Source organism: Ptychodera flava, chromosome 9, assembly GCF_041260155.1.
Source record: "Ptychodera flava strain L36383 chromosome 9, AS_Pfla_20210202, whole genome shotgun sequence".
NCBI lineage: Eukaryota > Metazoa > Hemichordata > Enteropneusta > Ptychoderidae > Ptychodera > Ptychodera flava.
In genome coordinates, this window is record NC_091936.1 from 42,672,589 (window position 1) to 42,690,929 (window position 18,341).

Consider the following 18,341-nt stretch of genomic DNA (forward strand, 5'->3'; position numbering starts at 1 on the left):
GGCTGTCTCTCTTCTTGTGGTATTTTGACAAAATCCATACATTCAGATTTACACATTTCTGGAAAACACTGGTGAGCAATTTCAATTTCAGCATACTTCCTCTAATCAGAAGGTCATGTATATTGTACAATTGTTCATATTCAGTTATTGTTCCTCAAGCTTGAAATGGTTTATGCTTTATAAAACTCCAGAGCTACTGCTTGATTTTATTGATGCTGCAGTGTGCATCGAACAATTGCCAAGATTTTTTTTTCCGAGTCGCAATGGTCCATAATTGTTTTTCCATCAGCCACTTAAAGCCAGATTTTTTTTTCGAGCAACTCCACCTGGCATCTTTTCTTTCCCCAAATCTTCCAAGCCCCCCCCCCCAGGATATCAAATGGTCCACCCCTAACACAAAATTAGACTCAAGAGCATGATATCGGCAAGCCAGAGCAGGGCATGCACGGGAGATGCTGTTGCTTCGATAAGGGAGACGGTCACCGCGATGACGTAAACGGATATAGAGAATCCGGTCCAACAACATACCAGCCCGCGACGACTTGGCCCGCGACCCACTGTTGATCACCATTTCTAACTTTTTCTAGTAATACGTGGCAAGAAATAGTCAAATGACAGGAAACAATAGACAAAACGAGCGGGTTTTCGCGGCATTTGGCAGGAAAATTGCACGGCTATACACATACTGACATAGGGACGTATCGAGAGATTCTGTGCACGGTCATGGCAGTGATCCAACGGCTAGCCAGTGCAGTGTAGGCCTACCGGTGCTACGGAAACTTCGTTGTTGTACCTCCTGATTGCCGGGTAGGTCTGAATTCCCTTTCAAGCAAGAAGACCTATGAAAGGACCTTCGCTTGACTTGATATCTGTGCTCGTAATTCTCGTTTGCATCCCCCAACGGGGTAAACTTCGTAGTGGAGTTGGATTCTCCCACAGGCGCTCCTTAGCTGGGTATTCTGCTAAGTACATCGAGTTTCGGATCGATCTATCGATCCCGTAGTCGATATGCCCGCCACTGTAACCTAAATACTCACAAGGTGTGCAACACAATCACTCAAAAAACACACCATCCGATTTGTCAACTGGCCGTGCGCTCGCACAAAACATTCAGAACTACACTCCCATATACCTAGTTGGATCACAAATTTAACCATCTCCTCAAAAATCACGCCGATGAATGTGTTACTCGCGTCATCTTGAAGAAATCGGCCGTGTTTTGAGACCAAGCGCGGTGAAATGCGGCCTGCAGAACGATTCTACCATATGACGTCATTTTTTCCACTACTGATTGGTTCAACTATACTACACCAGTGACGTCTTGCCATGACCTTTATTTTGGCCGTTGATTAGCCAATCAGTAGTGGATTAAATTACATCATATGGTAGAATCGTTCTGCAGGATTCTCCACAGAATGGATTCTCCACAGCCGAGTGTAGCGCGCCATGTACTCCGTTCTCTTGACATGGACGTTCATGCAGACCAAGGAACGTATCTTGCTGCAGCGGGCATTGCTCTGACAGCCGTAGATTTCTGTAGCTTGCATTCTTGTCAATTGTACTCCTGTGGGGCCTCTTGAAATGAAAGCTCTCGTTCTTGCTAGCGATGTCGTAGACTAGAGCCCGTTCATTGAAAGTCTGTTGGCATATACACGCGTACAGGTAAGTGTTTAGCTCCATGCTCCATGCTCCATGGCTCGAGCGATAACGGTAGCCGAGCCCCATTCAACTGATTGAAGAAAATCATGATCAAATGTGATCTAAATACAGCGTGTAAATACTAGATTTGGTAAGTTGGTATGCTTCTGCCGCGGCAATATCGCAAACATTATAATCAACCCGTAACGTATAGAGCGGCATGTTGGATATGTTGACAACAGCGAGGACCTCCTCAGGAGCATGCGCAGGGCGACGACCACTGCGCTTTAAGACAAGTTACATTTTGTTGCAATGTAAGATGCCCAGCTTGACAGAGAACAGAGAACTATGACAGACAAAATCTCTGAACTCACCGTTAAACTCAAACAACTACCACATGGCATTTGTTCAGTATAAAAAAGTCATATAATTTAGTCAGTTAGAGATGCACTTTCTTTACTTCAGAAAATATTGGAATTATAACAATATTGACGACGTACACGTCGATCAGAATTTACAAATATTGCATACGGCACATAGTCCCGTAGGCCCATGCTCCTAGGGTTGATTGTGCTAATGTGCAAGTTAATTGTGTTCTAGGTAAGTCTACATATATCGCCATTATCTCAGGCCGAGACTCTTTATAACAAAATAGATTGCGGGCAGATATGTTGAGTTGGAAAAGGCATGTGTGGAAAGAACTGCGCAGACTCAGTTGGTTTCGTATTGGGAAGTAACGGAGCAAAGTTCCTTCCCAGATACTTGGCGTCTTTTATCGATCGTTACTGTAGTGTTGACCCAAGGAATATAATCCCGGGGTCACGTCTATTATAGGAGTGGTAAGTTTAAAAGTTAAGAATCGAATGATTTTTAGCCGTCATGTGACGACAGTAAAACAGATACGCAACGTATACTTCACAGAGATGATAACGAAGCGAATGCTTTTCAAGTTGTTTTAACAGGAGTGCTGCCCCTCGATACCACATCTTCTGCTTGTTATCCAATTGCTGTCAAGTTAACGGTCGTTCCTACCAAATTATAAAATGCGACAGTTCAATAGTTTTGGTCGAAACCTATTTACGAAACGGTCTTTGATAATCAAGTGAGAACTCATTCCAATATTGATTTATCTACGTCAACTGGCGATGTTATGTAGGTCATTTCTCCCACACTCATCATGACCTGAGTTCAATTAGTCTAGAACATTCTCAAGGTCACTACCCTCAGTGACCTCACAACCTTGAATTCAATTAGTCATGTTTGGAATGTTCTTGAAATTTAATTAGTTGTGTAAGAGAGATAATTTTAGAACAGTAATTAGCATGTCAATAAAAGTTCTAGATTGTTCTTATATGCCTTTATAAAAGGGACGTGCTCAGCTTCCAGTCAGACTTTTGGGATCGTGTCTCTTGTGTGTTACTAAACTCCAGCAGTAGTCATTCTCAAGACTTTTCAAGACCTTCACTGTCAACGCTGGATTTATACTGTGGACTTTGTGCAGCTTCAAGCCTGCAAGCCAAAGGACTGTTCATTCATCCGACTGACTGTTACAACTCTGAGACTGGAGCTTTGCCGTCCCAGCTGAGATAAGTAGTCTGTACACTTTTAAAGCTTGTACTCTGTCCCTGACTTAGCAATTAGTTTTATTTTCGTAATAAATTTTGTTTAAACGTTAACTGCTGAGTTCACCCTTTTGTTCGTTTTCTCTGCACGTAACAAATTGGGGGCTTGTCCGGGATACGAATATTTTGAGCCGTTTGACAACATTTTGCCTACCTTTTCAAAACTACTGTATACTGTGAACTCAGCGAAATTCAATCATGGCGGAATTCAAGCCAGACGAATTTATGGATGACCTTGATCAGGACACATTTAATTCCCTCAGAAAAGACAACCTCATAGCACTGGCCAATTTCCTTAAAGTAGATGTCAAAAGATCTATGCGCAAGCGAGAAATACAGTTCAAGATTGCAAAACATTTAGTTAATTCTGGCCATTTTGAGGAGTCTGCCTAAAAGATTATGAGCCTGAGTCTTCCTTAAAACTCAAAAAATTGGAATTAGAAATACAGGCAGATTTCGAGCTAAAAAAATTGGCATTAGAAAAAGAAAAAGAATTACAAATGAAAGAAAAAGAATTACAAATGGAAAAGGAGAGACAGGCATTAGAAAAAGAAAAAATACAAATGCAGTTAGAAATGGAAGAAAGACAGAAAGAGAGGGAATTGGAAATGAAAGAAAAAGAATTGCAAATGGAAGAAAGACAAAGGAGAAAGAAAGAGAGGAAAAAGAAAAGGAAAGAGAATTAGCAGAACACCGACTGCAGTTAGAAATGAGACGTTTAGAGCTTGGACAGTCAGGAAAATTCTTCCCTTCAGACAAGTTTGACATCACTAAGCATTTCAGGTTAGTTCCCCCTTTCCAAGAAAAGGATGTTGATAAATATTTCCTTCATTTTGAGAAAATTGCTCAGAGTCTGAATTGGCCTAAGGAGTCCTGGTCTATGCTTTTGCAGAGTGCTTTGGTGGGTAAAGCCAGAGAAATTTACATTCAGTTGTCAGTAGAGCAGGCTTCAATTATGATTCTGTGAAGGAATTAATTCTCAAGGGCTATGAGTTGGTGCCTGAAGCTTATCGTCAGAAATTTAGGGATTGTGAGAAGGTGAAGGATCAAACTTATGTTGAATTTGCTCGAACAAAAGAACAACTGTTTGATCGTTGGTGTTCTTCTGAAAAGGTCAGTCAGAATTATGACAAATTACGACAACTTGTTTTGATTGAGGAATTTAAAAGGTGCATTCGGAGTGACATCAAGACATTTATCAATGAACAAAAGGCAGATACATTGGAGGTTGCTGCACGTTTGGCCGATAATTATTCATTGACCAAGAAAACTTCATTTCTCATCAAACCATCCCAGTCCTTTTCATAACTTAACAATGCAGGGAAATGTAACTCCTTTTCATGCAAGAATTTCTCAAAGGAGATTAGAAAATCAATTGACAACAGTTCGCAGAGTTCAAGTGACACTTCCACATCATCAGATCCCAAGTCTCACTCTCCTTCTGGTAAACAGTTTGGTACACTTTCTTGTAATTATTGTAAGAAAGACGGCCATTTAATGTCAGATTGTTTCAAATTGAAAAGAAAACGTGAAGGTCAAAGTGGTCAAAGTGGATCTAAGCCAACCGGCTTTATTTCTTCATCAACTCAATTAGAGTCTAATAATGTGTGTAACACATTGTCTGAGGTTAAACCCCTCTTATCCCCAATTAATGAGGTCAAGGTCAATTCTTCTCAAGATAGCATTATGGGTATTTTCGAACCATTTATTCACGATGGTTTTATATCACTTTCTAGTGATTTTTCTTCCGCTACCCCTGTCAAAATTTAAGAGATACCGGGGCTTCCCAGTCTCTTTTGTTGGCAGATACCCTGCCGTTTTCTGAAAAGTCATTTTCAGGTTCTAAAGTTCTTATTAAGGGGGTAGATTGCAATGACTTTATTCCTGTTCCTCTCCATAATGTCTATTTGTCTTCGGACTTTGTTTCTGGACCTGTGGCTTTAGGTATTAGGCCTTTTTTGCCTTTTGAAGGGATTCACCTTCTTCTTGGAAACGACCTTGCTGGGGACAAGGTCATTACTAATCCACTTGTGACTGATAATCCTAGTTTAGATCAGGATCCAGAGCCAATTGAACAAGAGATACCCGATTTATTTCCTTCGTGTGCAATTACTCGAGCCATGTCAAAGAACTTCCGAGAATCAAAATACTCTCAAGAATAATGTCACAGATGTTGACTTAAATGACACCTTTCTCAGTCAGGTGTTTGACACGGATCATTCCGTTATCCCTCGTGGATTTGAAACTTCCAGTAAAACTTCTGCTGACCAAAGTCAGACATTTTCTAGATCAAATCTCATTGCAGAACAACACAAAGACCCAGATATTTTGTCTTTGTTTGACAGGGTAGATGATGAAGGTAAAACTTCAGATAGCTCTGTTTCCTATTATACAAAATCTGGATTCTCATGCGTAAATGGAGACCTCCAGAGTTTTGGTTGATGACGATTGGGCTATAAAACATCAAATTGTGGTTCCAAAGCCCTATCGTGCTGAAATATTGCGCCTGGCCCATGAAACCCCCTGGGCTGGTCACTTAGGAGTCAGGAAAACTTATCATAAAATTCTCAGTCACTTTTATTGGCCTAATCTCAGGCAGGATGTAGCACATTTCTGTAAAACTTGTCACACATGTCAAATGGTAGGAAAGCCGAATCAGACCATTCCAAAGGCCCCTTTACAGCCAATTCCTGCATTTCAAGAACCATTTAGTAGGATACTAATAGACTGTGTTGGGCCCCTACCAAAAACAAGATCAGGAAATGAGTACATGTTGACAATTATGTGTACATCAACTCGGTTCCCAGAAGCCATACCACTGAGAAATATAAAGACAAAGACTATAGTGAGAGCTTTAGTCAAATTTTTCACTTTATTTGGCCTCCCTAAATGTGTCCAGTCCGATCAAGGCTCCAACTTTATGTCTGGAATTTTTCAACAAGTAATGGATCAGCTAGGCATTAAACAGTATAGGTCATCCGCCTATCATCCAGAAAGTCAGGGTGCTCTTGAGCGATTTCATCAACTTTGAAAAACATGATTAGGACCTACTGTTTTGACACAGAGAAGCAGTGGGATGAAGGAATTCATTTTTTGCTCTTTGCTGTTAGAGAGTCAATTCAGGAGTCTCTTGGTTTTAGCCCATTTGAGCTTGTATTTGGACATACAGTCCGTGGCCCACTTAAGCTCGTTAAAGAGAAATTCCTATCAGACGATGATGATTGTCTGAATATTTTGCAATATGTGTCAGATTTTCGTACGAAACTCTCTAAAGCATGTGAATTAGCCAGAGAAAATCTTGAGTCATCTCAGCAGTCAATGAAAACCAAATATGATAAAAGCACCTCAAAACGGAAGTTTGAACCAGGTCAAAAAGTTCTTGTTCTACTTCCAATTCCTGGCAAACCACTCCATGCTCGTTACTTTGGGCCATACCTAATTGATAAGAAATTGAGTGATTTAAATTACATCATAATAACACCTGACAGGCGAAAACAAAAACAGCTATGTCACATAAATATGCTTAAGCCATATTTTGATAGGGATAATCCTACTATAACTCAGCCTGTCAGTGCAGTCAGTTCAAACCATTATGAAGATAGTGATACTGAAACTGACTTGAGTGATAATACTCTAAACTCAAAGCTGGGCTCGGTCAAGCTTCAGAACTCAGAAATCCTGGAGAAGCTGGAGTCTACAAAGTTGGCACACCTCCAGCCAGAACAACAACAACAGGTGAAAGAACTGCTCCACGAATATAAACACCTGTTTCAAGATGTTCCAACGAGGACAAACGTTATCTATCACGACGTTGATGTTGGGGACAGTAAGCCTGTAAAACAACATCCATACAGACTGAATCCAACAAAAGCGAAATATCTCCAGGAAGAAGTCAAATACCTGCTGGACAATGACTTTATTGACCCAGTAAAAGTAACTGGAGTTCGCCGTGCATACTTGTTCCCAAATCAGATCACAGTTATCGTATGTGCACGGACTTTAGGAAGGTCAACACTTTAACAAAGACAGACACTTTCCCAATCCCGAGGATTGATGACTGCATCGACCGAGTGGGAAAAGCCAAGTATGTGACGAAATTTGACCTACTGAAGGGATTTTGGCAAGTCCCTCTGACGGATCGTGCTCGTGAAATATCCGCCTTTGTTACACCAGACGGATTGTTCCAGTACAAGGTGATGCCATTCGGAATGAAGAACTCTCCGGCAACGTTCCAACGGATGATCAACGACGTCATATCCGGGCTAGACGGGTGTGCAGCTTACGTTGACGACGTAGTCCTGTATAGTGACACCTGGGAGGAACACATCAAGCTCATGCGGAAGTTCTTTGAGAGACTGAGCAAGCAATGTTGACTGTCAACCTTGCCAAATCTGAGTTGGTTGGGCTAGGGTAACTTACCTCGGACATACTGTAGGACAGGGTGAGGTAAAACCTGTTGATGCCAAAATCAGTGCCATTTCAAGTTTTCCCATACCAAACTGCAAACGACAACTGATGCGCTTTCTCGGTATGGCTGGTTACTACAGAAAATTCTGTCCAAATTTCTCCACAATTACTGAGCCTTTGACTAACTTACTTAAAAAGAAAGAAGTAAAGTTTGTTTGGTCAGAGCAATGCCAACAGGCATTTGATACACTTAAAGCCATACTGCAAAGTGCCCCAGTGTTGTCTGCACCAGATTTCACTTTGCCATTCAAATTAGCTGTAGATGCTAGTGATACGGCTGCTGGTGCTGTTTTATTGCAAGAGGATAGTCATGGTGTAGATCATCCTGTTTGCTATTTTTCACGCAAATTTAACAAATCTCAGAGAAACTACTCTACAATTGAAAAAGAGTGTTTATCTTTGATATTAGCTTTACAGCATTTTGAAGTTTATGTTACTTCTTCAAATCAGCCAATAGTGGTTTATATTGATCACAACCCTCTTGTTTTTCTGCAGAAATTTAAAGGCAAAAATCGGAGATTGCTAAGATGGAGTTTAATGTTACAGGAGTTTAATCTTGACATTAGACATATCAAAGGCAGAGACAATTTAATTGCAGACTGTCTCTCTCGTATTTAGAAATTATTGTTGTTCACTTTCAAGAAATTTTATTGTTGTTCACTTTCAAGAAATTTTACTTTAGAGTAAAACAAAATTTGAGTACTTAAATCCTTTTCAAGATTACATTTGTAAAAGAAAGATTTTTCTTTGAAAAATTTTCTTTTTTTGAAGAGGGGGTGTGTTATGTAGGTCATTTCTCCCACACTCATCATGACCTGAGTTCAATTAGTCTAGAACATTCTCAAGGTCACTACCCTCAGTGACCTCACAACCTTGAATTCAATTAGTCATGTTTGGAATGTTCTTGAAATTTAATTAGTTGTGTAAGAGAGATAATTTTAGAACAGTAATTAGCATGTCAATAAAAGTTCTAGATTGTTCTTATATGCCTTTATAAAAGGGACGTGCTCAGCTTCCAGTCAGACTTTTGGGATCGTGTCTCTTGTGTGTTACTAAACTCCAGCAGTAGTCATTCTCAAGACTTTTCAAGACCTTCACTGCCAACGCTGGATTTATACTGTGGACTTTGTGCAGCTTCAAGCCTGCAAGCCAAAGGACTGTTCATTCATCCGACTGACTGTTACAACGCTGAGACTGGAGCTTTGCCGTCCCAGCTGAGATAAGTAGTCTGTACACTTTTAAAGCTTGTACTCTATCCCTGACTTAGCAATTAGTTTTATTTTCGTAATAAATTTTGTTTAAACGCAAACTGCTGAGTTCACCCTTTTGTTCGTTTTCTCTGCACGTAACAATACGTCAACTATCGATGTTACGACGGATCAACACGTTATTTAACTTGATGAGGTCGTTTTGCAGCAGTTTTGTGATAAATGCACAGTATATTCAAACACCAGAGCAAGGTATATGTGCAACTTATCTATATTTGAGATCATGCGTCTTTGAAGAAAAAGTGCAGTTCTGGGCAAACGCATATCTCTTGGGTATGCAGGTGCATTTTGGAAAGTGATCATGCCCTTGAAAAGTAACCAAGGAAACTCCACTACATCGCGATAACTCTGCTACATCGCTATAACTCCACTCTACTACATCACAACCTTTCGTGTAATAAAAGTAAAAAATGAATTAAATGTAAAAAACGTATTTCGTGCAAGACCGGCCCAAACTCCCGATGATGTCCGATTGGCTTTGCCGACGAAGGCCTAAATGAATGTATTTTGTGCATGAATAAATGTAAAAAATGTAAAACGTGCAGATCGGCCCTCCTGACGAAGGCCCGATAGTTCGATGTATATCGTACGGACATTCATTGAAAAAGTATATTAAATGTAAAGAATGTATTTCGTGCAGACCTTTCATGTAATAAATGTAAAAAATGTATTAAATGTAAAAATGTATTTCGTGCATGAATAAATGTAAAAAATGTAAAACGTGCAGAATTCTTGACTACTGGCCATGGATGACTTTCGATGGATATTTTGCAGGCAAGAGAACAAAACTCAAACGTTTATGCGCATTAAATTCCAGTATTTGTCACCGGATGTCGAACGCTAAGATACGTCTGTTCTATCTGTTTTAAATAATTGCAGTCGCTCGCCGGCAGATTTGTTATGATATTTCAACAAAGTTGCTTGCTATTTAGATCTTGCTGAAAACGAAAACCTTTATAAATAGGCTACTCCAGTCCAAGCTTGATGAAATCGATGCTTTGATCTGCTTTCCAAAGGACGATTTCCGGGAATGGTCTAGCGACCTTGGCATCCTGCAGGCCACTAACGCGAATATTCATTACGTACGTGAACGCATGTAACATGTTGCAGTTACGCGTTGATGGACTTGTTTTCCCTTGTCAGCTATATTTTGATGACAAGTTATGTTGAGGTTATGATTGGTTCAATTGAAATTGATGTGACAGCACTAAAACTGCTTCTGATACTTGCTTGGACTGTAGTGAAATTTATCATTAAATTCATGGGATATTTTGACAGATCGAGATAACATCAGCAGACACATTAATATTGGCAGCGCTGTGCAGTGGAGAGAACGCGCTCAAATCTCAGAGTAACTCCGCTCAACGAGACTATGCTTATTAGTCCCCACGGACACTACACCGTCCGGGGGGACTTACAGGTTTGGTCATGTCTATGCTTGCGTGCGTGCGTGCGTGCGTTTGTCCGTCCGTCCGTTCACGCAGATATCTCAGAGATGCCCGCAGCGATTTCATTCGAACTTTGTTCAAGCATTACTTCATATGTAATGCATATGTACGTTGATTTGTTTTGTAATACGATCCAATGTGGCCGCATGGCGGCCATTTTGTTACGATTTTTTCATGTACGGAGCCAAACTCAGGCACATCTCAACCGATTTGATTCAAAGTTGGTACAAGAACATTGACCTATATCATACATATTCACGTTAATTTGTTTCACGATATGATCCAATTTGGCTTCCGTGCGGCCATTTTGTAACGTTTTTTTCATGTCCTTCGCCATAACTCAGACATGTATCATTGGATTTTATTCAAAGTTGGTACAAGGACATTGACTTATGTCATAAATATGCATGTCAATTGGTTTCATAATCCGATGTAATATGGCTGCCTTGTGACCATTTAGTTATGATTTTTATATGTCCTTAGCCATAATTTGTATATGTATCAACTGATTTTTTTTTCAAAGTTGGTACAAGGACATTGACCTATCATGTCATAAATATGCATGTCTATTGATTTCATAGTCCAATGCAATATAATGGCTGCCTGGTGGCCATTTTGTTACGATTTTTTCATGTACAGGGCTATAACTCCGACATATTTCCACCAGTATCATTCAAAGTTGGCACAAGGGCATTGACTTATGCCATACATGTGCACATCAATTTGTTTCACGGCATGTGGCAGTATCATGTCAATTATTGAATTTTCATAATTAGTCTGATATGTCAAGAAATACTGCATCAAATTTCACGAAACTTGGGACAGATGTTAAGCTCACATTGCTTTAACAGTGAAAAAGATATTCATCAGTGTCAAGTTAATTAATTTGTAATTGCATTATGTAATGAACTTTCCTAATTAGAGTGATATATCCACAAATACTTCGTTAAATTTGATAAAACTTGGTACAGATTTTGATCTCATAGTATTGTAAATGCTAATCAATGACATCTAGTAGTATAATATATATATATATATATATATATATATATATATAATTGCTAGTTAGCATTTACATAATGGAATTTTGTTTTTAGGGTGAATGTCCAAAGCACTGCATCAAACTTTATGAAATATGGTACCGGTGATAAACTGTCAGTGTTAGGATAGGACGCAAAAATGTTTGGCAGAATCCTGTCGATTAAGTACTAATTGATTCATTTTATTGACCTTTTGTAATTAGTATGGCGGCTTACATTGGTTTTATGTTTTCACCACAATGGAACTCATTTTTGGCCATTAAGCCCCATCTGCATTGCAGTATTTTTAATCACAGACCTAATTAATGAAGAGTACTCTTTCCTCTCAGAGGACTTGTAATGAAAGTTCCCATTATCAAGTGGGACTCTGTCATTGTCAATGACTTGTTCAATGTGTGGAAGTTAAAACCACTGTTAAAACCTCTGTCATTTCAGATTCAGTTAATCACATTAAGTTTTAATCAAAGCTCATTATATGAGAGAGTGAGCATCTTTTCTATTTTAATGACTGAAAAAGATGTTTTTAAGCAATTTGAATATCATTCCTTCTGGTAGGTTCACATTGAGAGATAGCTAAGATTTTTGTTTGTCATTCCTCTACAGGGAATGATTGCACTGCGTCGTGAAGCCATAGAATTGTGTCACATGAAGACTACATGGATGGAATATTAGAAGTGCAGGCCAAGCAGAAAGCAAACTTGAATTTATATGCTTAAATTATTCTACTTTCTGTACTCCCACTATGATGAACCTTTTTGTTATTTCATTTCATTGATATTGAGAATTTACATCTGATTCCTGTAAACCATATCTTTTAATGCAACAGTTTCCTGTCGTTAACCAATCATCAAGCATCTTCTCATCCAGTGTGAAATGAAATAAATGATAATTTGACATGAAAAAAAATCATTTAGAGTCAAAACACTCAGAGAGTGCTTTGAGTTGAATTTTTTCCATTGACAACGTGAGATTGTAAAATTGTCCATTGTGGTGGGCATCTCACAGGAAAGGATCATTTGAAGAAAGACTAATGTGGCTGCTACCCCTTCAGTTACAGTTGCTTTGTGCATCAACATCTTTCTAGTGTACCATACTTAGATTGGAAAACTTGGCTTTCAAAAGTAGTTGCTGAAGTTTCAAAACCATACTACAGGCTGATTGATGTCATGGATGTGTCATGATATAAACATTAATTTTCTTGTGCTCAAATAGACACCGAGTCATGTAAATACTATTTTGGCAGAAAATAACCCTACAATTCTGGAAGATGCACTTAACTGTGTGAGACATCAAAGCATTCCTTGATAACATTTTAATAATAACACATGAGAGCGAGGGCAATATCACGATTTATTGCCTGCCCAAGGGCTGGTGGTCATGATCGAAATATTGATGATGCCCGAGCCGTAGGCGAGCGGAACATCAGTATTTCGATCATGACCAAAAGCCCGAGGGCAGGCAAAAAATCGTAATATTGCCCTAGCTCTCATGTGTTATTATTTTTATTACACCGAACAAGCAAACCTGCAAAAAAACAAAAACACAAAGACTTCTTCGAGTAAAGTTCGCCTTCTGAGTCCGGACCTCCGCGTAAAATGTTGTCAGTGCCGAGTCTAGGGTTGCCGCTAAAGTTTGCCGATCTCCTCGGTGGCGTATCCAAATTTGTTGCTTGCATAGTCGCTGAACACAATAATTGCATTGCTTGTTGCCATTTTCGTTCGTTTGCTGTTTATTTGCATCAAAATATCGTCTAACTGTGTCGGTGACAGCTCTGCATGACGTTTCGCAGCCATAAGTTGCCGACTGCAAAGTACAACAAGCGAACGACAATTTTTTTCGCGCAGAAAGGATGCGCAGTAAGTAAAATGACGTCATCCATATAATATTAAATGCAGAGGGCATCATCACATTCGTAGAGGGCATCATCACGTTTTGTAACACACCTCATCCGCAGTCTGTATTCTAATTCGCCAGTTGATAGTCACGTGGGATGCATTCTTTTTGTGCTGATCCACGTAAACGACGTCATCAGGCATCATTTGTTGGAACTGTTGCCTGCCAGGCATCAGTTCCGAAAAATGATGCCCGCTGACGTCAAAAACGACATTGACGCGTGCGCGGACCGTCGACCGGAATGTAAACAAAGATGTCGTCTGCGGCCGATCGAAACGATAGTCGAGATTTTTTTGGTTTATCCTACTTTCTGAAGAAGAATTGAATGCTTTGGTTTCCAACAAGGACTCGAAACGGACGAAAACTGAAAAGTGCATTGAACGTTTTGCAGAAGTATTGCGATCCTGTTGGGAAAAACGTTTTCTTACTGAACCACTCCACATATTACATCATAGGCCTAGGCTACATGAGACAAGTTTTGTGTATAGTACGTTCTTATGCATGGCTACGGATGAGATGTGTTACAAAACACATATTGACTGGCCATGAGGGCAACAGCATACGTCTTTAACCCCTCGGGCCTGTGAGTCACCCCCAAAAACAGACTGTTTCCCTCGGCCTACGGCCTCGGGAAACAGTCTGTTTTGGGGGTGACTCACAGTCCCTCGGGGTACAGACGTATGCTGTTGCCCTCATGGCCAGTCAATATGTGTATACTTTTACATGTCACGCGAGTCGTGTTTAACCAATGGCAGTGCACGCTGAATGAGTGAGGTGTAATAAATCAGTTTATGCAGCTCTTCAAAGGTCAGTGTGCAGTGTTACATTAATAAAGAAACTGTGTAGCAGTATCAGTCATGAACAATACTCATCAGTTACAATCACATGTACCTGAGTCAAGGAATACATTCTTGTTAGTAGACATACTAATCATATTTTTGTCTTAACTCTGCCCTATTTTCATTTTTCAACGATATTCAAATGCCTCAGAAGTTGAGAGTTTGTTCCACTTTTATTTGACTACATTTTTTTCTTACATTTCCTAGATAAGGTCACGGACTTAAAAGTTTTTCTTCAGGAAATACGGTGGTTCCAATCGGGTTCGAGCTCACAACGTACGGTACCCAGTCACCTAGCGGAGCTGAGAAGCCACAGACAAAACCGCTCGGCCAAATCAGCCAAATCCCCAATATCAAAAAAGATTGGTTCAATAACCGAGCTAAAGTTGTTACAATTTCTGACTGTGACCTCTCCACACGCTGTAGAGTTCGTGAAGCATTCACGCTCGTACGCTCACTTTCACACATCGCTCACTAACTTTATCGAAGCGAAGCGTGAAAAGTATGAATTTAAATAAATGGAAAAAAATCGAGAACTGGAAGGATTTCTGTATCTTTCTTTCAGCTTGTGTGACATTAAAAAAAAAGAAAAAAAATCAAGTGTAGACGTGTGGTTACACTCTGCAGAGTAAAAATGAAGTTTCTGTGTTTATTTTCATCAATAAACATTCGGCATAAGATACATAACAAATGCAATACAAAAACAAAACTGGATGAATTAGGTAGACTGTCCCGTTGCTGGACTTTTACCAATACAAACACATCATTTATTGTCAGAAAATGAGCTTGACATTCATCAAACTCATTTTGAATAACTATAAAGGAAGGTGTAAAGCTTTTAGGATTGACGGTTTGCAATGATTAATATACCGACTGCCCAATGAGAACACTAAACTGAATGCTGTGAGGATATTCTATATTTAAAACCCAGTGGTAGCACTATCATAGAAAATGGGTACTCATGCGTGTTAACAACATCATGGAAAATGTTATCTTTAATCATCTAAGACCATAAAATTATGAAAAATGGAACTTTAAGCAAAAACTGATCTGTGAAAGGATTAGCGTACCTCCTTAAAATCTGATAAATAATTGTCTTGGACATACAGCATGTCAGCGCTAAACTAGAAATGAGATTTTAATGAGGACGCCATCATATATGCTCGTTTTCCCAACAAAGTTATCGTGATGGTGACCCAGACTGTAGCAGAGGTAAACGGGTACCTGTAACAACAAGACTACATTGATGTGTCCAGACAGTCTCATTGCTCCATATACAACATTAGCTCGGTTTAGTATTTGCAATTACCTCGCCCACTCCCAGAGATTATCACTTGGGCGATTTTCCTGGTTTATTTTTCTCCTATATCGTCTTATTTGTTGAAAATCACAGATACATGGTGTTTTGAATTTTACGAAACAATCATTGTACGAAGCCTTTCCCGTGAATGCCACCACCGGAATTTTACAGACAATGCTTTTGAACGTTTATGCACATGAAAATAGCTTTACATAGCCATTATATTTAAAAGAGTTTGATTCAAAATTTAGCCATCTTTTGACAAAAGAACTGAGTAACAAAGAAGTGTATATTCACATCGTTGATATCGTTGAGTATTTACCGAAGCAAAGTTTAGGCATAACAAATCCTACTACTAACATAGTGATTATCTTAGCGTACCTTGACAACAATAGCCTGACACTTGACCAAATTTGTTTGTATTTATTAAAGTGATCATATACCCTTACTGCAACCGACTTGCTTCCCTATCTTCGGCTCGTCCCTTTTAAGTGGACTTGACCGAAGATGCACCTAAAGAACAAGGCAATGAGAAAGTTGGCCAAACCCTTCACCTAGTTTTACTCATTTTGCAACAAAACTAGTCCCAATCCTTCAGAATTGCTGTAGGAACTAAGGATATTGCTAGGTTGACCAGAAAACAAACTCAAAAAATTGAATCTTTACATTGTACATGTTTGTCAGATTGCTGCAATCGAAATTGATCGACGTTTACTCATTGCAAAATGTAACCGAGGCAAAATCTATCAAACTATAAAGATTGTGTATCGTCTGTACATGCCCTCTTTCACAATTGTTTTGCGATTTATAGACATCGATCAACACATAATAGATATTATCCTCTTTCAAGGGAAAATTTTATCAAGTTTCCTTTTGAACCCCCTTCCTCGGAAAGAAAAGAAACTTCATTCGAGTATATTTGATAATACATTGTGGAAAGCCTAAATCACGAGAGTATTTAAGAGTTGTCTATTTTAGAACGAATTTTGAGTAATCTATGACGCCAGTGTAATTATACTTTAAGGCTTGATGTGTCTAGACATGAAAACTGTCTTCAAAGTAGGCTAACAGGAATATGATGAGTATTCCGGTCAGTAATCCAACGTTCTGCCACAGAAACACTAGCCAGGCATCTTTGACACTCTTCACATTCGGTGACATCATCTGGGGGGTCTATAGGAGAAATAGTACACGCAATAGTTACTTTCTCGGGGCTACAGAGCTTACCTTAAATGCTCTTTTTAATTGTGTAAGAACTTGAGGGAATAAAAGAGAAGACATCCTTTTGTTAGATGGAATTTAACCATAAAGTATTTACTTTTTAGTAAGATGGTGATGATGGTGGTGGTGACGATGACGACACAAATTGGCTATTCTCATCTCCTTCTGCTCCCCCCCCCCCTTGCCAATGCTATCATCGTCAGGAGCTGCAGCAGCGGCTTTGTCATCATCATTATCATCATCATTATCATCATCATCATCAACATAAGCAGCAGTAGCAGCGTAGTGACACAGGCGACCCAGACACTATCAATAAGCTTATTATTGAGTTTTTCTCACTGTTTTCTCTATCAGTTCCTCTCCCTTTCTTCATCACAGTCCCTGTATGGATAGAGGGACTGTGTCTTTATGCTCTGACTGATCGGAGTAAATAAAATAAACGGTTATATAACCTAACCTAGCCTCTTGACTCTTTATTCATTTTACACCTGCACCCCATTACAAGGACGTTTATCTCTAATATAAACATCTTGTAATTAATTAGTCAACACAACTAATTATGCTTATCCGTGGACTTATCAAGGGTTGGTCAACATTGGAAAGATAGAGATTTAACCTTTCCTATCTTTCGCGAAGTTGACCAACCCATAAAATCCCTGATAAATCCACGGATTAGCATAATTAGTTGTGTTGATTAATTAATTACAAGATGTATGTATATGAGAGATAAACGTCCTTGTAATGGGGTGTAAAATAGATAAAGAGTCAAGAGGCTAAGGTTAGGCTATATTTATACTGTGTTCCCACTAGCCAAACCAACGCCGCCGGTAACTAACGGTTTTGATTGGTAAACACCTGTGGATTAACCCTTAATCTCTACTTATGTCCATACACGGAATTTCCTCCGGTGTTTTGAGGAAAACACCGGTGTTTGCGCCCTCTACGTTCAATATATGTCTATAGTACAGGTTGGATATAAACAACAATGGCGGATGTCCAGGACGCAACTGTAGCGGCGTGTCGCCTGTATTTTCACCTTCATATGCGATCCAGACGGATTCAACAGTTCAATCGTCGCCTCAGGAATGCCAGCAACATGGACACAACGTACTTCAGTTTGACCATGACGAGTACGCAAGAAATTTTAAGAACGCCGTAGGCGATCGACCATGCGTTTCATGTACATGCTGCTTCAGCATTTAAACAATGCATCGTTCTTCTACCTCTTCCACTTCGTCTGTTTGAGTCTGTCACTTCTTTAAACTTTGCTTTTAAGGGCCTTCACTTTTCTGTGAATCTGATCGGCACTTCTGTTCAGTCCCTTTGCCATGGCTTTCTCTGCTAATGTACGATACACTAAGCTGTCTCTTGACGTGCCGTCCATCATCTGTTGAATCCCAGAATCTTTCCAGATGGAAATCAGGAGGGCTACTTCATCTTCCGACCAGTTATTTCCCCTGAAAGCTGGAGGGCATTGAACGGGAGCGAGAGATCTGTTGTCTTCCATGGTTCGTGTCGAGTCCAGCTATGCGTACTGTGCACTCGAGCTGATAGGTCAGAGGTAATGTTTTGGACAAAAGTCGTCGCGAGAGGGCGTTTACACCG

The 18,341-nt window shown here is 39.6% G+C and overlaps 2 protein-coding genes across 2 annotated transcripts in view; one reads left to right on the forward strand and one right to left on the reverse strand.

The window, feature by feature from the left end:
• Window positions 1-12,175, forward strand: part of LOC139141078 (26S proteasome regulatory subunit 6A-B) — a 48,082-nt gene extending 35,907 nt beyond the window's left edge. Inside the window, exon 12 of the mRNA XM_070710652.1 lies at window positions 12,087-12,175. Within this exon, the coding sequence (XP_070566753.1) occupies window positions 12,087-12,155 (69 nt within the window). The 3' untranslated portion in view covers window positions 12,156-12,175. The remainder of the gene's footprint in view (window positions 1-12,086) is intronic.
• Window positions 12,176-14,831: 2,656 nt separating this feature from the next.
• The window catches only part of LOC139141326 (zinc transporter ZIP12-like), a 17,360-nt gene continuing 13,850 nt past the window's right edge, over window positions 14,832-18,341 (reverse strand). Inside the window, exon 13 of the mRNA XM_070710955.1 lies at window positions 14,832-16,688. Coding sequence (XP_070567056.1) covers window positions 16,551-16,688 — 138 coding nt within the window. The 3' untranslated portion in view covers window positions 14,832-16,550. The remainder of the gene's footprint in view (window positions 16,689-18,341) is intronic.